Source organism: Cibotium barometz, chromosome 60 (assembly GCF_041138505.1).
Source record: "Cibotium barometz isolate CiBa-2024 chromosome 60, ASM4113850v1, whole genome shotgun sequence".
NCBI classification, from domain to species: Eukaryota; Viridiplantae; Streptophyta; class Polypodiopsida; order Cyatheales; family Cibotiaceae; genus Cibotium; species Cibotium barometz.
In genome coordinates this window covers 34,821,625-34,840,747 of record NC_141105.1, presented here as the reverse complement: position 1 = coordinate 34,840,747, position 19,123 = coordinate 34,821,625, and the positions used below count along the sequence as shown (strand labels likewise).

At 46.2% G+C, this 19,123-nt stretch overlaps 1 protein-coding gene across 3 annotated transcripts in view; it reads left to right on the top strand.

The window, feature by feature from the left end:
* The first annotated feature begins 793 nt into the window (after positions 1-793).
* Positions 794-19,123, top strand: part of PLDP1 (phospholipase D P1) — a 105,079-nt gene continuing 86,749 nt past the window's right edge. For 2 of the 3 annotated variants that reach the window (XM_086794393.1, XM_086794391.1), the window contains exons 1-4: positions 794-1,410; positions 2,826-2,927; positions 3,013-3,131; positions 3,229-3,370. In XM_086794393.1, the coding sequence (XP_086650519.1) occupies positions 1,201-1,410; positions 2,826-2,927; positions 3,013-3,131; positions 3,229-3,370 (573 nt within the window). In that variant the 5' untranslated portion in view covers positions 794-1,200. The remainder of the gene's footprint in view (positions 1,411-2,825; positions 2,928-3,012; positions 3,132-3,228; positions 3,371-19,123) is intronic. The other variant, XM_086794392.1, reaches the window with a different exon arrangement.

Genomic DNA, 19,123 nt, shown 5'->3' with positions numbered 1-19,123 from the left:
TGTGGCCACCTTTTCCATATTGCTCTTGGAGTTATTGATAGGAACTTTTGGCTTTGGCTTGGTATTAACAACTTCTCATGAATAAATATTCCATGTAGTCATAACTTTTGTTCATAGCACTCATGTGAATATGCTAAACTTTGTAGGGGGACCATGTGGAAGCAAGAGGGTGCACATGTAGTTATCAACACTCATGTGAATATGCGAAACTTTGTAGGGAGACGAAGAGGGTGCACATGCAACTGAAAGAGAGTAGAGCTGAAGGGGATGAAATTGAGTGGAAAAGGGTGGCACATATAGTCGTTGCGTTTGTTCACAGCATTCATGTCAATATGCAATACTTTGTAGAAGGAGCGTGAGGGTGCACATGCAATTGAAAGAGAGTAGAACTTGAGGGGTTGAAATCGAGTGGAAAAGGGACATGGACACACACACACACACACACACACACACACACACACACACACACACTCGGCTCCTAGGTGAGAGATCCCGAGTTTAACCCCGGGTTGTCATATGGATAATATCTGGTCCATTGGCTTGGGAACAATGTGAAACATACTCTCTCGTCTCTCTCTCTTCCGTTTATTATTACAAGCTGATCAAGTTGCGTGTCCAACTTAAATGGAGAGAGACACCCCCATGCACGCAAGTTGGGCGCCCACGCCAAAGTATTTAGCCATACCAGCATGCCACATCATCTGCATAAGCTTTTTAGAAATGACGTGGAAGACACGTGGTTTTGCCAAACGCCGACATGTGGGCGGATCTCCCGGAAGTCGCAACTAATGTTATTACGTTGTTGTGTTTATGTGCTCTTCTGGTTACAACACACACTTCCGTTTCCGCGGGTCGCTCTCGTCTGTGTAAAACGACTAGTTGCCAAAGGGGGCGAAGCGTGCGCAGGCGGCAAGAGACAGACAAAACAATCCATCTCCTCCATCTTCATCTTCATCTTCATCTCCATAGCCAAGCCAAAAGCAAGCAAGCTTCTTCCATTTGTTTTTGCTGTGCTGTTTTTGCCCCTTTGTGCATCACCCATCCTGCTCCGAATCTTTGGCTTAATATTCCGAATATGCGTTCTTGCTTCGCATAAGCACCCGCTGCCCTGAAAGAATTATTCGGTTTTTGGATGCGACAGGGTGCCTTTGATCTGTGCCCGGGTTTCAAATTGCGATTGTGCTGAAATCGATTTCGAGGATGCCGAAGCGCAGGGATCAGGGTTGTGGGTCGAGCTCGCATTACGTCAGGATGCAGAATGGGTCGCCCACCATGTCATTACCGAGGCGGGAAGAGGAGCGCGTCTTCGACGAGCTGCCCTCTGCCACCGTGGTGGACGCATCGCGATCCGAAGGTCACGAAATTAGCCAGTTCCAGCTCGTCTACACCATCGAAATCCAGTACAAGCAGGTACAACCCCTCTTACTCTTCATCCCCCAATGCCCTCCTCCTTCTATATAGTATGCATGTGGGATTGATGTGCAGACCTTCAAGGCACGACTGGGCTTACATGTAGGGTACCGTCAACCAGACAAAGGCAAAGCTTAATTTTACTTTGATAGCTTCTTTGAGGAAGGGACCTACATAACCCTTTATTGCCACCCACATAACATACATGGTTTTCCTAAGGTCCATGAACCCACATAACGTATCCTCATAGCCCAATTGAACCTACATAACTCAGCTTCTGTTTTAGGTGTAACATGACTGTATGGTAGCACTACTTATACACATATCCAATTGAACCCATATAGCTCACTTTGTTTTTTTAAATTGATGATTCACATACACACATATGTGAACTCCTATACCCCCCTACCTAACCGATTTCACACAGCCTAGTCCTCTGATTGAAGAATCTCTGCATGAATTTACATATTTACATAGTTAAACCCACGTCTTATAGCCCTGTGTCTGCACATGAATTTGCGTACACACACACATTTCAATCCAAATAGCCCAGTTTAGCGTCTTCCAAGCGAAAGTACACAAAGCAACGCACATACATAAACAATTCACAGAACTCACCTTTGCTTTTTCAAACTGAGGTCTACATAGGAACTCACATGTTGAGCTCTCATAACCAAATGTTTTCTCTGAATTGAAGGTCTACACGTAAACCTGCATACATACACAATCTAACTCACTGAGGTCTACACAAGAACTATCATACATATACAGTCACTTTTATAAGTGTAGTTTTACTTTTTTCAACTGAAGGTTTATACATGAACCTTTATTCATACACAATTGGACCTGTAGACCCCAGTTATGCTGCTTTGACTTGAAGCTCTACTAATGAACCTGCAATGCATACACACATGGCCCAGTTTTGGGTGAAGGTCTACTGATGAACCCCACACGCATAGATAGATCAACATGTATCAGGTTTATACATGAACCCTTATTCATACACAATTGGACCTGTAGACCCCAGTTATGCTGCTTTGTCTACTCATGAACCTGCGATGCATACACACATGGCCCAGTTTTGGGTGAAGGTCTACTGAAGAACCTCACATGCATAGCTAGATCAACATACAGACACATAGAAAATTGATCCTGTACACACAGAGAACCATAGACAGTTGAGCACTGCAACATACGTGGACTGTCATCCCAGTATGGAGCTTTCAAGAATTCAGCTGTAACCTGTAGCGGGTCCACATGCTTAGAATCCAGTTTAAGCAGCAGTTATGAATGTATCACAAATGTATGATGCCAGAGGCATCAGATATGATTGGAACAATCTGAGCCTTAGTTTTGCTACATGCATACTCGTTGAACCCATGTACATATTAATGGCGGCAAGTTTTTTCCTGCAGTTCCAGTGGAGGCTTGTCAAGAAGGCATCACAAGTTCTTATGTTACATTTTGACTTGAAAAAGAGAGCATTGATTGAGGATTTGCAGGAGAAGCAGGAACAGGTATGCAAATTCTGGCTATGAGACCCTCCTGGTCATTGTATTAGTGTGCATTTTACTCATGGTTTTTTCCTGGCCTTTATTGAAGGTGAAAGAGTGGCTTCAACATCTAGGGTTGGGAGAGCATAGTGGAGGTGCAGTGGCTTTTCAAGGTCATGATGATGATGATTATTTGGAGGATGCTCATCCTTCTTTGTCTTCACGAAGGTTACACCTATACATTTATAAAATATTACAGAAAGCCTTTGCACTCGTTTTTTGTTTGCTAGGTAGATTATGACTAATGACCTTTGCATTTGAACAGAGATGTTCCATCGAGAGCTGCTTTTCCAGTTATTAGGCCGGCTTTGGGACGTTTGTCTTCTATCTCATTGAAGGCCATATCAGCAATGCAGGACTACTTAAACCATTTTCTTGAAAGTTTGGACATTGTCAACACTAGAGAGGTACTTTCTTGTTTTAATGAGAATTCACACGAAAATATTGCTCACTCGAATATATTTTTGGAGATTCAATTGTTATCAATGCTAGAGAGATATGTCCGTTTTGGCAAATGTAGATATTTCGAATTGAGCGCATGGTTCTTTATTTTTTTGTGTTCTTGCGGCATCATGCATTTGCTTGGAGGCAGGAGACAGGGCAGAGAAAGAGAAACCCACAGCACTTAATAAGATGTAAAATGGTGGAAATGCCCAAGAGATGGGGCTTTAGAAATAAGACAAAGAGGGTCCTGAGTTCCAGTTAATTAGATCTACCAATTCATCCCATCCCGCCCCATCCCGCCCCTTTCCCCCCCTCCCTTCCTTAACACTCCCAAAAAAAGACCCACTTTTATTCTGTCACTGGGGCTTGGAGATCACAGTAGTGCACATAGGCTTATATTCCATAATGCCAATTTTTAGATCTGTCAGCTGCCAGTTTTTGGAGCAGCCAGCTGATCCAGCAGTCCAGCCAACTTGCAAAGCTTCTAGCCCTCTTAAATCCAGCCTCTGGCAAACTGCAGAGGTGTGCCAGTATACCCCTGCAATTGAGTGCACAATGAGGTGTCACAACATTCAGCAGTTTGTAACCCTCTCTATCTTTGCTCTTATCAGTAAGACCAAATACTCCACAAGGAAGGTATAGGAGGGAGGGGGCATCACTCAACCAGCAAGTGTGTAGACCTATCAGCGTAGTGAAAGGGTTAACAGACAGAGAATCATAGCAGTAGATATGCAACACAAGCACACACAAAGTATCTACTTTAATTTGGTGTGAATCCCAAGAACCCAAGCTTAATTATACAAGTTAATATGTAAAATGCTGCCTCGGGGAAAACAAACTGATCAACAATATAGTAGGAATGCCCAAGTTGATGGCCAATGTTGATGTTCCCCAATTCTGAGAAGATTCCTGGTAACTCTCCTGCCTTCAGATGCATGCTAGGCCTTTGATTTGGCTGCTTGACTGCTGTAAACCCCAATTCTGAGAAGATTCCTGGTAACTCTCCTGCCTTCAGATGCATGCTAGGCCTTTGATTTGGCTGCTTGACTGCTGTAAAAGGCTAATCATCTTATGATGATGTGGGAAGGGGCCATGTCTATTTATAGGGCACTTTGGGGTCATTTATGCAGGTCGGCCTGCTCGACCAGCTATCCGGACCTACATGATTGTTGCCCGATTGGTCCACGGCCTGCCAATGTGATCACCCAGCCTGTTTAGCATGTCCGGTTGGTGTGGACTGGTTCGGTGCCCAGTTTGACCACCTGGAGGTGGGTCACACAGAGAAGGTCTGGCATCACGTTGGCAGGCATCCTTGGTGTCGACGCTCATGATAGGGAAAAATACAACTTAGAACCAAAATTATCAAAGGGAGTGTGTCGGTTGGTGTGGACTGGTTGGCGCCGAGTTTGACCACTTGAAGGTGGGCATCACATTGGCGTGCGCATCCTTGATGTTGATGCCTGTGATAGGAAAAAATGCAACTTAGTACCAAAATTATCAAAGAGAGCTTGCCAAAAATGACCGGTAAACTTGGCATCCCTATCTTAAACAATGTTCTAGGTAAGTCCCATACAAGGTACCAAAACTGAATGAACAATTAGCAACATCTTAGGCTATCAGATTATGTTTGCATGGAATCAACATAACAAACTTACTAATATGATCGACGATAGTCAAGCAAGTCATATTCCTCTTCCTTGCACTAGATGGAAGGTTTGTGACAAAGTCCATAGAGATATCTTGAAAACTGTCTTCGGGGATGGTGTAATGCGGTGGATTAAGAGATCTTGTGACTAAATAAATAAGTATTAACAAGCAGTTAATCCGTTCCACAACACAAATGGAGAATGAACACACACACTAGGAACGCCGATCTCGGAGTCTCCTTGCCTCCTCAAGCATTGGGACTGGCTGAAAAGGTTGCATCATTTCCGAAACGACTCTCGAGATTGACCTTTGATGCTTCCCCTATATTGCCTGATGGAGAAGTGAAAACATAACCATGTCATATATGTGACGAATCCCCAATGTAGACAGATTGTAGGCCTTTCTTGGATGAGACAAAGCAAGTGGTCAATCAAATACCCTGCTCCAATGAATACTTTGCAGCAACATTGAGTTGCCCCGACTCGGAGGGCTATCGGACCATCGTAGATGGCATAGGATACTTTCCAATCTTGAATAAGAGTAGTCGCATATGGAGAGCCCGAAATACGGCTAGTGAAACGCCCAAAGACCATATCATCATAATTGATACTCCAATGCCCATATGCATCGGTATGCATGTTAGTACACATAGCTCCCAATATACGTGCCCATGGCTTCACTTGCTTTATAAAATGAGAGAGGAGTGGCTTCCTTGCCAGTATATGATAATGAATATTAAGGACATTGAGGCCACTATGCATTTTGGGCGGACATCGTGCATCGCCTTGTGAGCCCGCCTCCCTCCTCCTCTCTTTTCACTATCTTGCTTCTCTCTGCCTTGAGTCATCAGCATATGCCTGCGCCACAAACTATGTACCATCTACTATGGAAAGACCATGAAGCTCGCCTCCCTCCTCCTCCCTATTTTCACCACCCTGCTTCTCTTTGCCCTGAGTCATTAGCATATGCCTGTGCCACAAACTATGTACCATCTTCCATGGAAAGACCATGAAGCTGCCCATCTTGTGTGTTTGTCCATGTAGAGGAGCATTGGGTGAGTTGCGATGGCATACACGCACTAAGCAGACAACCCTGCTGAACAGATTTCCCAAGAGATGCCAAGAGGCTGAAAGTTCTCTGCCCAAAATGCATTTAGTTGTTCCCTCTTGGTAAAGCCAAATAATGAAAATTTTAATTCTAGGCCCAAAGCCCGTTCTGTCCATTACCTGAGCCATAAAGTCCTGTCAAAAGGCCTTGGCTATGTCTACCTGCTGCCCTACATGCAGTTGGCCAGCCATGGGAGCCCTAGGCTACCTATCAGCCAGCGTCAAATCAAGCCACAGCAAGTCGGCCAATAGGTGGGAGTCGGCGGCCAAGACTAAAATCAGCAACCAATTGATTAGCGCAGCATTTAATGCTGTAAAATCAGCATTTTTTTTATGTCCAATTAAACAGGCCGACAGCACTTTCTTGGACCGACTAACATCCCTACTTCATATATAAGCAGCACTGATTATTCAGCATAAATTATCCATCAATAAAATTAGTTCTCAGCATTCTACAGCAGTCCAAGTGTGCCTACAGCCACCGGCTTGCTTGTGCATACTTTCGGCAGCATTTCCAAGGGGAAGGGGGGGGGGGGGCGGGCTTCAGTGGGTAAATTGGGACCCAATACTGTGTCGACTACTATCTGCTTTCTCTCTCTTCTCCTCTCTCAAAGTGGAATTGCACAGACTCACGGGTATAAACAAGGTTTTCTTGCGCTTTACAACGATCAACCTATTGCATGCTACATTTGCGTTGCATAAACACTTGCATTGCACCACAAGCCAACGGCCATTTGAATCATTGCAGGTTGCAACTCATGCTTAACCATCATAAGAGTGCTAGAAAAAGCTAGGGTTCTCGCACATAGAAAATATGATATCTAGAGAAGACCCCTTGCCTTCCAACAAAAATGTGCTGATTATGTGCAAACAAACCGCATGGGGATGAATATTATTTACATATGACCAAAAAAGCCTCCATTTATTTGCATCATAGAGGCCTTGTATATTGTAAGTAAAGCACTTGATTGGTATGAACATATTTACAATATGGTGAAAAGAGAGGCTACACCTCAACTTGCATGGCAGCTTGACTGCCTATGTCACCCTGTAAAGAGCATTCTGCAGCTTGAACAACAACCGTATTTGTATGTAATGGGGTCTCTGTGCCATGAGCAAACAGAGAATTACCTCTCACTATTGCAGCCCACATCCTACCTACTCTTGTAATATTGTTGCACTGTAGTAGTCGATCCAGATGTAGAATCTCCCTTTGTCCCATTACGAGAGACCAGAGGCCTTTGTCGCAATGTAGGGCGCATATACATACATCGCGACATCCACCACTTCTACCTACACATGGCATCTATGTTTGATAAAATTATGATAATCTTTGGTGGGCAACCAAGGGTAAACATGCACCATTTACTTTGTCCGAACAACAAAGGCGACTTTTTCAATAGCATTTGTTTGTACTTGGATTCAGTGAGAATCACCTCATAAAAACCTCGTGCCTCAAAGTAAACTCTGAGGGCAAAAGGATGAAAGGACCAGATGTACGAGAGATCAGAGAAAATCAACACAGCATGAAATGGATGAGTGAGTGTATGTATAATGATGAATGAAATCCAGCACAAGAGGCCCTCTGATGTGAGGAGACTCTGAGTAGTAGCCCGTCGAAGAAGCAAAGATGAGGTCGGAGTTGAAGCACGGTCGGTGTCAAATGAGCAGAGAGGGCTGCTGTCCCGATGTCAAATGATAATGAAGAGCAGAGAGGGCTGCTGTCCCAAGGTGTGGTCGGCCATGGAAAGCTGTCGGCCAGCAGTAAGACAAAAAATGCCTAAACAAAATCCCTTTTGGGTTGGATAAAATACCAAATTGGGTATATTTTCACATGCCTACTCTCAGGCCAAAAAAGGGGACCATGAGAGAAGATGAGAAGGATAGTAAGTAGGTGAAGAGGAACATGAAGTATTTGGTTTTGGGTAAGGTTGGTGGTCGTGGGTGTAGATCATGTGCTCTTCGTCTGTCGTAGAGTCTTTTGAGTTTGGGCAGTACTAGATCAATGCCACAATGCAAGAGGTTTTCACATGCATGAATGCCCATTTTTGGGTTTTCATTCATACATGCATCCCAAACACAAAAAACAGAATGCTATGCAAAGGGTATGCAAGACGCTAAATGCTATGCAACCGTGCAGGGTGATCCCACGACTTTAGTGAAGTCCAAACATATAGGTACCCGCTAGATAGCGAACAACCCTCATCGCTGAACTCCAATGTGGCTCCTTAGGAGCATTGAAATACTGACTTAAAATGGATGTGAAATAGAAAATGTTAGGTCAAGAGTTTGTGAGCCATATGAGTTTCCCAACCACTTGGCGATATGCTCGCTCTTCATGTGGCAGTGAGTCCTCTTCCTTTGATAGTTTGATGGTTGGATCCAATGGGGTAGCCACAGGGATATCACCATTAGGAAAGTAGGAAGTAGGAAGTAATGAGTTGAAGGCAGTACTTTTGTTGTGACACAAAATACCATCATGATGTTGGACCACCTCCATGCCAAGGAAATATGAGAGAAAACCGAGATCAACCATCTCAAAAGTTCATCTCAGTTGTGCCATGATGTCAGCCACTTTGGCTTGATTTGAACCAGAGATGATTAGATCATCGACATAGAGCACTAGGTAGCAAACTATCCCCTGATCTGTGTGGATATAGATATGGGGATCATAGTGAGATGGTTGAAAACCTTGGTTGCGTAAAAATTTGTCGATGCGATGATACCACGCTCGGGGGGCTTGTTTAAGCCCATAAAGAGCTTTATGGAGGCGTCGTCATACCCGGGGAGCAAGAAGCCCGGAGGTTGGTCAACATAGACTTCCTCCTCGAGAATGCCATTTAAGAAGGCACTCATGACATCCATCTGGTAGACTGGCCATTTGTGGTGAGCAGGTAGATTGAGTAAGGGACGGATTGTCGTCATTCGAGCCATAGGTGCGAAGGTCTCGTCGAAGTCAATGCCTTCTTTTTGGTGAAAACCTTGCACCACAAGCCGTTTGTACTTGTCCAAGGTACCATCGGCTTTAAATTTGGTGCGAAAAATCCATTTGGTGCCAATGACCTCTTATGAGACGAGGGCGATCCACAAGGGACCACGTGCCATTACGGTCAATGCTTTCAAGTTCTTGTTCCATGGCCTGTTTCCAGGTTGACTGTTTGATTGTCTCTTTTCATGATGTTGGCTCATCATGCACAACATAGTCTACGGAAAAAACAGAGGCAAATGAGGCCGATGAGTGAGACTGGTGGACCGACCAGGACCGTCCAAGGGGGTATCGCAGGGAAGCATGCCTGAATCCCGCATGGTTTGTTGGTACCAACAGGGTAAAGGGTCCCTAGGAGGCTGTCGGGAGGAGGAAGGCTCCTCAAGGGGCGGACCGTCCAGGGAAGCATGCCTAAATCCCACATGGTTTGTTAGTGCCAGCGGGGTAAAGGGTCCCTAGGAGGCTGTCGGGAGGAGGAAGGCTCCTCAAGGGGCGGAGTAGTAGTTGACTGATTGGGTTTATGTGGCACAATCGGAGAATCTTGCTCGGGTGGTATGGGCAGTGGAAGGTGAAGTAAATCCCGCTCATCAAAGACAATGTCTCGACGAACGAAGACTTTTTTGATCGTGGATCAAAAACTTTGTATGCCTTTGATTCAGAAGAGTAGCCCACAAAAATGAGCAACTCACTCCTTGTCTCAAGCTTACCCCTCATGTCATTTGGAGTGTGTGTATGCACGACACCCAAAGACACGGAGATGGAAAACAATGGGTTTTTCGACATAAAATTCCTCAAATGGGGTCTTGTGAGGGATGATGACCGTGGGGCAATGGTTCGGAAGGTACACCGCAGTGTTGACCGATTTTGACCAAAGGTGGCTGGCAGACATCCTTTGTCAGTTTGAGGCTGGGTATGCCTTCAACCAACTGGTCTCTAGACAACTCATAGAGTGTGTCATAGGGTAGGTGACCATAGCGATAGTGCCATAGTTGTTTATCGTCTGAAGGAGCTCTGGTAACATAGGCACGAACCCAATGAAACTCAGAACCCTCGGAAGATGGCTCAGATAAAAGATAAAAAAGTAGACATCCGGTATAAGCCATTCTTTTGTGCTTGACCTTGGGCAACAACGAGACCGGTAGTCTCATCAATCACCTCTACAACTCGCTTGTTGAAGTAAACTCCACGATCGAGTTGGGTCAGCTGGGATACAGAAAGTAAATTGAGGCCCAAGTTAGGAACAAGGTAGACATTGTCCAATGTTGCCTGGTTGGTATCAAATAAAACGGTGTCAATTGATTTGATGGGCATCAGTGTGTTGTTGCCACACCGAACTTCCCATAGTAGGACGCTGAGAAATGAAAATGTCAGTATTGCGTGCCATATGGTGTGTAGCTCCACTGGCAACTGCCCAAGTGACTGGATGGCCATAGGGAAGACTTGGGTGGGCTTCGATGATGGGCACATGAGGATCATCAGGCAACTGACAAATCTGAATGAGGGTAGACGCTTTCACACGCTGATTGCCTCGTCTAGGCCGCTGTTTCTTCTTCCTTTTGGAAGAGTGGCCAAAGTCAAACCTCAAATGTGACTCGAGTGACATTGGCCGAGGGGCCGTGATGTGGTGTAAGTGATGACCAATGAGACGTCTCTTTCGGGGTGGCTAGTGGGTCGCTACTGAGAGGATCTAGGTCAATTCGTACCATTGCCTTGTTGCAGGTTCCTTGGTGGGGAACCGTGCAGAGTAGGTGCTGGAAAATTACACCCTCTTGACCGCCAATTTGGGGCATTGTTGCCACCTTGGGTGTAAACTGGTTATGCAACCGAACAAAGCGCAGGAGTTGGTACTCACACTCATATAGGTTAGGCATAGGTTCTAAACTAATGGCCTGTGTGATAACTAGGTGGCAACTTGTTCAATAAAGTGATAACCTGGTCTTCCTGACACTTGGCGGAGCCAGTGGTGGCGTACTCCTCGTTAAGCGTCGGTATTGAGCAACCTTGACGTTTAGGTCATCCCCCTCTTTGATGGAGAAAATTTGGATTTGATGCTCGAGATCAATGCGACGTGTGCGATCACGTGCTGCATCTCTCTCTACAAGGTCTGCCCATTTGTTAGAGACATAGGGGAACTGCTGGAGTTGTGAATGAAACTCCCGCACTTGCATGAGCTCCGCTATGGTAGTGGCATTCCTAGCTTCCCAATAGCGGATGACTTCGGGAGGTGCTAGTGAGGGGTGGGGTTTTGGTTCAAATCCCTTCACCAGGTTCCAGGAACCTTGGGAAGTGAAAACATGTTCCATAAGATTAGCCTAGGTGGAGTGCCATCTTCGCATTGCCTAAGAATTGTGTGCAAGCTCCCGCTAGCCCCCCCCCCCCCCCCCCCCCCCCCCCCCCCCCCCCCCCCTCCCCCTTCCGCCTGTTTCCCTCTTCTTTTTCTTTTTCTTTTTCTTTTTTCTTCTCTTCTTTTTTTTTCTTTCCGTCTTTCTTTCTTTGTTTTTTTTTTCCTTTTTTTTTTCTCTCATCCTCCTTTTCATTCCTCGTCCCTCTCCTTTCTCACCTTCAGTGCAGGTTGGTGCTTTCTTTTTGGGGTTTTCAGCTTTTTCGGCAAGCTTCAGCCTTTTATGGTCTTCACCCTCAGGAGGACTCCATGGCAGCTGCTCTGTCATCCCCGACCGAAGCTGCCGTTGCTTGCATTACCTTCTCCGAAGCGGATCTATAGGTTCTTGCCACGACTGTTGCCTCACTTGAGGCCTCCACCCTGGTTTGCAAAATTGTTGGTAGCCGTCCTACGCGTGGACAGCTCAGGGATCCTTTTCAGGGCAGCCTCATCGGTGAACTTGCCAAGATCACCGATATTCACCCTCTGGGGCGTGGATACTTCCAGGTGGAGTTCGACTCACCATCGGCGTCAGACTGAGTCATGCAGCTGAGTCCCCTTGCACTGCGTACGGCATAGGCCTTCTTTGCACGGTGGCAACACGGCTTTGATCCAATGTCTGACCCATTGGGTGGCGTTTCGGGCTTCCCAGTGACAGTTTGCTTCCTAGGCCCTAGGAAGGTGTACCTTCCTTTTCTCCCGGTGATTGGTGGCGCCATTGGGAGAGTGATGGAGCCCCCCCCCCCCCCCCCCCCCCCCCTCTGAAGGAGATAGCACAGGCAGAAGCATAAACATTAAACATATGAGAGAGTGCAAAGGAGATTGAGAGAGTTGGACAAGATCACCTTTTATAACTGCAATAAAGCTTTACAATGGCAACGGCGAGCAACTGAGTGTCTCAGTGTTGAACTATGTGCAAGGGAATTGGATGAAGGAGTGAATAATGGGGAACTCTTTATATAGTGCAACAGTGAGTTGGCCGACTGCCTCTAGGGCTGGCTGAATGCTCACAGGACAAATAAATAGGAGAAATACAATAAAATGCCCAAATAAATGGTAAAGCCCCAGAACACTGAGATGCACAATTCTAACACCTTGCCGACTGCTCACAGGACAAATAAATAGGAGAAATACAATAAAATGCCCAAATAAATGGTAAAGCCCTAGAACACTGAGATGCACAATTCTAACACCCCCCCCTCCCCCACCGCTGCCTCGGCCCTTGCAAGGGCAGCGGGAATTCTATCCCTACGCATCTGTGTAGCCTCACCGGAGTTTGTACTGCATTGTATATCTATTCCTAGCCTTCGAGGCGACCCATACAACAGCGCGTGGAGTATTCTGGCCTTCCAAGCCAATGCTTCATTTGCAAACAGATGGGTCATTTAGCTATAGCTTGCCCTTGGCGACAGTCCAGGAGACCGCCTCCGGTGGTTCCTCCCCCTGGTTCTCGTGTTGACCCGCACCAGGGGGTAAAGTGAGAGGCATGTTGGCATTATCATCTCCAGATTGGTCATATATGTGCATATTTCATGCTGTATCTGGCCAGATTTATGAGGCCATGCATTCATCTTATTTTAGATATTTTTCTGCTATTTTTGTCTATTTTTTAGACATTATTCTAGTATTTTTTGCATAGTCGGCAAGCCCATTGTTTTTATGCTGGCCGACCAGCTGTTGTCCAACCTATAAATAGGTGGCTTGGGTTAGCATCATTAGCACATCATTATTCAGCTATTGCTGTTGGTTGTTTTTATGCTGGCCGACCAGCTATTGTCCAACCTGGCTTGGGTTAGCATCATTAGCACATCATTATTCAGCTATTGCTGTTGGTTGTATGCACCTACGGGCAGCCCTCGTGCTCTACTTCAGCAGATAACAAGTTTTCTACTTCAGTTCTTTTGCATGTGTGTTTCTTTGCAAGATCTATTTGCCGTTTTTCTGATTTACAGCCATTCTTTCATGGTATCTGAGCCCAGTGTTGCAAAGGGACCTGCGTTTTCTACATCTACTGCTGTAGGCAAAGATCCACTGCATCTACATATACAAAGGAGCTGCGTTTTCTGCTGTGGACCTGTGTTTTCCATTGAGGAGCTGCGTTTTCCCCATTGAGGAGCTGCGTTTTTTCTGCTGTGGACCTGCGTTTTCCACGTTTTCCACTGAGGAGCTGCGTTTTCCACAGAGGTGCTGTGTTTTCCACAGAGGTGCTGCGTTTTGAGCCTAAGATCTGCGTTTTCAGATCTCAGCCCCGTATTTTGGTGCTACAACAGGGTTTTAACCGAGGGGAGTCATTTCTTACCTCTCCTTTTGGTTTCCAAATTCCCACCCTCCCATCCCTTCTTCTCCTTCCTTTCTCTTTGCTGCACTCAGCTTTAAAGGAAGAGTTTGCTGATTTTTTGATAAGCTCTGTTGAAGAGGAGGATTCTGCTGCGTTATCAGAGACAGGCTTCTGGTCATAGCCATTCTTCTCACTCGGGGATTCTCTTTTCTTCTCCCCGATCCAAGGCCCCAAATTCACAGGGATCTTCTTCCCAGCTTCTTGTTTCTCTACCTTATTCCCAGATTCCTGCTTCTTTTCCTTCCATATTCCCCACCACCACCACTTCTCTTGTTTCTCCCCTCCCACAAACCCTCATCCCAACCCCTTCCCATGTGCCATCCTATTCACCCCCTCAAGTGAGTGATTCCATGAAGCTGACTGCTGCCGATGTCACCAATTGGCCGACCATTTGGTCCATTCCCACATTTTTGCGTCTCGTTCACTTGAGGCCAGGCCAGTGTCTCGTGTGAAGAGGCCAGTATTTTTGCTGACATGGACGGGAGCCAGACTGGTGCCACCCGTGTGTTAGCAGGATGGTGTCGTATGGACGGGAGCCAGATCAGTGCCACCCGTGTATGACCTGGACTGTGTTCGATCCATGGGACTGTCACGCCATGGAAGAGCCAGTATTCGTGCCGTGTTTTACCTATGGGACTGTCACACCTAGGGAAACTCGTGCCTGGAACTGCGTCTTACCTATGGGACTGTCACTCCATAGGAAGACCAGGATTTTTATGTTTTATGTCGAGCCAGTTTTGTGCCGACAGATATTTTGTACATGTTCCATGAACGGGAGATATGTCCATGTTACTTTTTGCACATGCACACATATTTTGTATGCTTGAAACTGTTTTCGCATGACATGTATTCGTGTGTTTGCCTGCCTGTCATGTTACTTACTGAGCGGGGACGCCTGCCAGTGAGTCGTGAAGTGTGCCCTGTATTCTGACGAGTTTCAGTGCATGTGAACAGGTGGTAAGTATATAGTACATGTTGTTTAATGTTATTAAATTCTAACCCTTTGATTTATAAGGCTAGGGGTCCACACTTATTTAAAAGTGGGCACCCCCTTTGGGCACCCACTTTGGGGCCAAGGTGGGGAGCCTCACTTTTAAGTGAGTGTGGGGGTGGGCATGGTCACCTACCCCCACTAATCCCCCACATGCATGCGTGGAAATCTTGAGTTGTATCTCCACTTTCAATTTTATTAAAAAAAGGGCCTTCCTTCAAGCGTGGGACATCATCGCTTCTTCCTAACGTGGATTTTCATCACCCGATTCTCCTTCCACGTGAAGACCAAGAAGTCGTCACCTACACCTCTGCTCCTACAGCAATCAGGCGCAGGCTTTTCCCCATCTCTGCTGGCGACTGAATTTACAGCAGGCGACTCTTTTATTATGCACGTACCTGTCCCCAGGCGGCTGGCTGCGAACTGCACAGCAGGTGGCCACCACCTATCTCCGTACTGCTGCACATGTTGTCATCCAGGTGGCTGCGCAGGTTGGTGTTTACCCACAGGCTGTACTGCTGCGCATGATCTTCCTTAAGGCGACTACACTTATGTACCCCCTGCTGGCGGTTACAACCTAAACTGGTGGCTGCGCTGGTTATCCTGTGGGCTGCTCTCTACACCACAGGTGGATGCGCCTACACCACCTTCACCTCTACAGGCGACTCCTTCAACGAGCTGTACCTTCTGCTGTCGGCTGCTCTTGCCCCTCTACAGGCTGCAATCAAGCCCATCTACAGCAAGCTACCATCTACAGAAAGCTACGCAGGCTGCAGCTAAATAGCTGCGCACAGCAGCCTGGTGCCTCCTCCAAACTTGGTGGCTTCTTTTCTCTCTCAGGCGGCTGAGCTTACAGCGGGAGGGTATCTTCAGTTGGCTACTACACAAGCCTCACCTTCTTTCACAGCAGGTGGCTGTGATCTTTTGCGGTGACTCTTGTCTTGGTGGTTCTCCACAAGGCAACTGCTGCCACATCACCTGGAAGACCTCATCATACTCTGAGGATTGGTTTTCATATCAACCATCTACAAGTAAGTGATTTTCAGATTTGAGTAAAGTATTATATGTTTAAATCTGGTAAAAGATTCGTCCCGCTCGGTCTACACCCGTTCGGTGCCGGGTTGTCCAAGCTATATGGGCGAACCTCGGTCCAAAGGTGCTGAGATCGGGAGAGCCAGGCGTTAGTACGAGAGCGCCTGTCTGTGCGTGGTCTCGGAACACCAGTGTGGTGCTCTCCGCGGAGTCCAGTGAAAGCACAGGACCGTAGCGATTGGACCACACCAGTGGTCGATCTTCTTCGAGTTTCTACATCGAAATTCGAGCTATTTGTTTAGTACTGTTTTCATATGTGCATGGACATGATCTGGTTCTCAGAACCCATGGAGCATTGTATTCTTTAAATACTCCCAATAAATATATCATATATTGAGGGGGGGGTCGGCCCGTTCCGGCCCCAGTGCTGGTGTCCATCTTTCCATTTCTGTTCATTTAAATTTCAAGTTGTTTTAAGTTGTCCATTTCATATTTGTGGTTTTAAAGTTGTGCTATTAAACGTGTAGGTGTCCAACTGAGTCTTTCCCACTTGACGGGATCGGTTTCATTGGTATCAGAGCACGGTTGTTTCCCTCTTCCTAGTGGGGAAACGAACCTGTGTACTGGACATCCCGCTTTTAGCAAACTTTGAACACAATGGACAGCCAAGGCAACCCTTTGGAAGTGCCAAATTCGAGGGGTCCCTCTAGTGCTTCTCGTGGGTCTGATGCCCTGCGAGGTAGACACAAGCCTCTTGTAAGGGTTCTGGATAGTGAATCCAAAGGTCAACTGTCTCCAGGAAAGACAGTTATGCTTGAACAAGACCCTGATGCTATGAAAGCTGAAATGGAAGATATGAGAAAACTTTTGCAGGCTCAAGAGCAAGAATTGAAGTTTTTGCATGAAGATCCTCATCTACAAAGTGCTATTGAAGCCAGGAAGGCTGATGCTATGGTTGATGTAACCTTTGAATCAATGGCTCGTGAAGTGGGCAAGAAACCAAGGGAGTTGGCACTTGTCTATCTTCTTCGCAAAGGTGATATCAAAGAGGGGGATGACGGGGAGCTGATTTTCAGAAATCCACCTCGTTTAAAGCATGGAGATCCCGCATCCCAGAGGCTGAAATCTTATATGCAAAAGGAAGAGGTGACTGTCACCTCTCGACATGCATCCTCTCCCCAAGGCACTAAGCCTGACAGATTTATGTATGCCAGTGCTCATGGAGCGCATCAAAGTCACATGCATGCAAGATATGTATCTCATGGTGACAGGTCTGCTTCCAGAAAAATTTTGCCTTCTGAGTTGTCTCATGGAGAGACTATGCCATATGCAGGTAAGTCACATGCATCTGAGCTTCGAGTTCGTGGAGCACATGCCACCGTGCCCCATGAAGCTTCTTTGACGGCCCATGGAGCCCATGCAGACAGGGCTACCCCGTTGGATAAGGGGAAAAGAAAAAGAGAGGACCATGAGCCTCATGCCAGGAAGCTTAAGGAGTTCAAAGCAGGTGATAAATCTGTCAAATTTGATGTCTTTCATGGTGAACATGATGCCTCTAAGGTGTTAGCGTTTGTGGCACAGTTCGACATTGCTTTTAGCGATGAAGACTTTACAGAAAAGTCGAAGGTGCGCCATGCTAGCATGTTTCTGAAAGGCACTGCTGCCCATTGGTGGATCACCGAAAAGATCACCAAGGATCCCATCTCTACTTGGAAGGAATTCAAAGATAGATTTTATGCTCAGTTCTTGCCACCCAATGCAGAGCAAACTCTCACTCAAAAGTGGGACAGGCTGGAACAAAAAGATAATGAGAGTGTGCAACAGTATGTTAACAAATTTTGGAAAGTGTTGCTGGAAGTGACTCCCTTCATGCTAATCTCTGAGGAGGAAAGAAAGAGGAAGTTTCGTTCTGGATTGCAACCTGCATATAGATCGGGTATTGAATTGCACCCAAAACATACGTTGCAGCAACTCACAGCTTCTGCCCTTGCTACAGAGCAATTGGTGCTCAAGATCAAGCAGGATCAAGGAGGTTCCAAGGCGAAGGACAAGGCTGCCCCAAATCAGCAAAAGGGCGGACAGCCATCTAAAAAGAACTTCCGGGAGTCCTACAAGGGTGGTAAAGCTGAAAATAAAGAACAGGGCCCAAGAAAGAACAAATTTGGATTAACCCCGGAGCAAAGAGAGCAATATGCTAAGGATGGAAAATGCTTTTCTTGTGGTAGCAAAGACCACATGTTTCGGCAATGCCCAGATCGCAAACCAAAGCACGAGGACAAGCACACCAAAGCAAATGTTCATGCAGTTCCTGATGTGCAAGGTAATACAGGTCATGATGCTAAAGAGAGAATGGTTTGCAAGGCTTGGGGGCAAATCAAGGATCAGCCCGCACTTTTTATGTTTGATGATTGTGCAACTGACAATTTCATCTCTATGCAAATGGCAGCTGCATTGGGAATTGAGGTTGAAAACATGGGACCTCAGATTGAAGCCGAAGCTGCATTTATTGGTAAAGAGGTGCAGGTTACCCCTTTGATTGGGAAGTTGCGTATTCATATACAGGGCTATCTTGATAATGAGCATTTCCTAGTTGCTCCTCTGAATGGATGTGATGTATTGTTGGGCAAGCCGTGGCACCATAGGCTTGAGCCCCGCAAAGACTACAAGTCCAATATGATTTCTTTTATGCATAAAGGCCGCATGCATTTTATTGATGCTGGCAAAGAAGGGGATTCTATCCCAGTTGTATCACACATCCAAATTAATAAAGCAATGAAAAAGAGTCTTTCAGCGTACTTGGTTTTTGTGCGTGATAGTCTTGTGCCAAATCATCAAAGTATGGATGCTATGTCTAATGATAGGCTGAATTTTCTTAATGCATTCAAAGACTGTTTTGCTGACTCGTTGCCAGGTGAATTACCTCCCCAAAGGCCCGAAGATCACCGCATTGATCTTGTGCCAGGTAGTTCTCCTCCTAACAAACCCGCATACCGAGTGAGTGCTGCACAACAAGAAGAAATTATGAAGCAGGTAAACGAGCTTTTAGAGAAAGGTTTGGTTCAGCCCAGTTCCTCACCTTACTGCTCTCCTGTGCTTCTAGTTCAAAAGAAGGACGGATCATTCCGCATGTGTGTTGACTATAGAGCTTTGAACAAGCTTACCATCAAGAACAGATTCCCAATTCCACGTATTGATGATATCTTGGATAAGCTTGATGGTTCGGCTTGCTTTAGCAG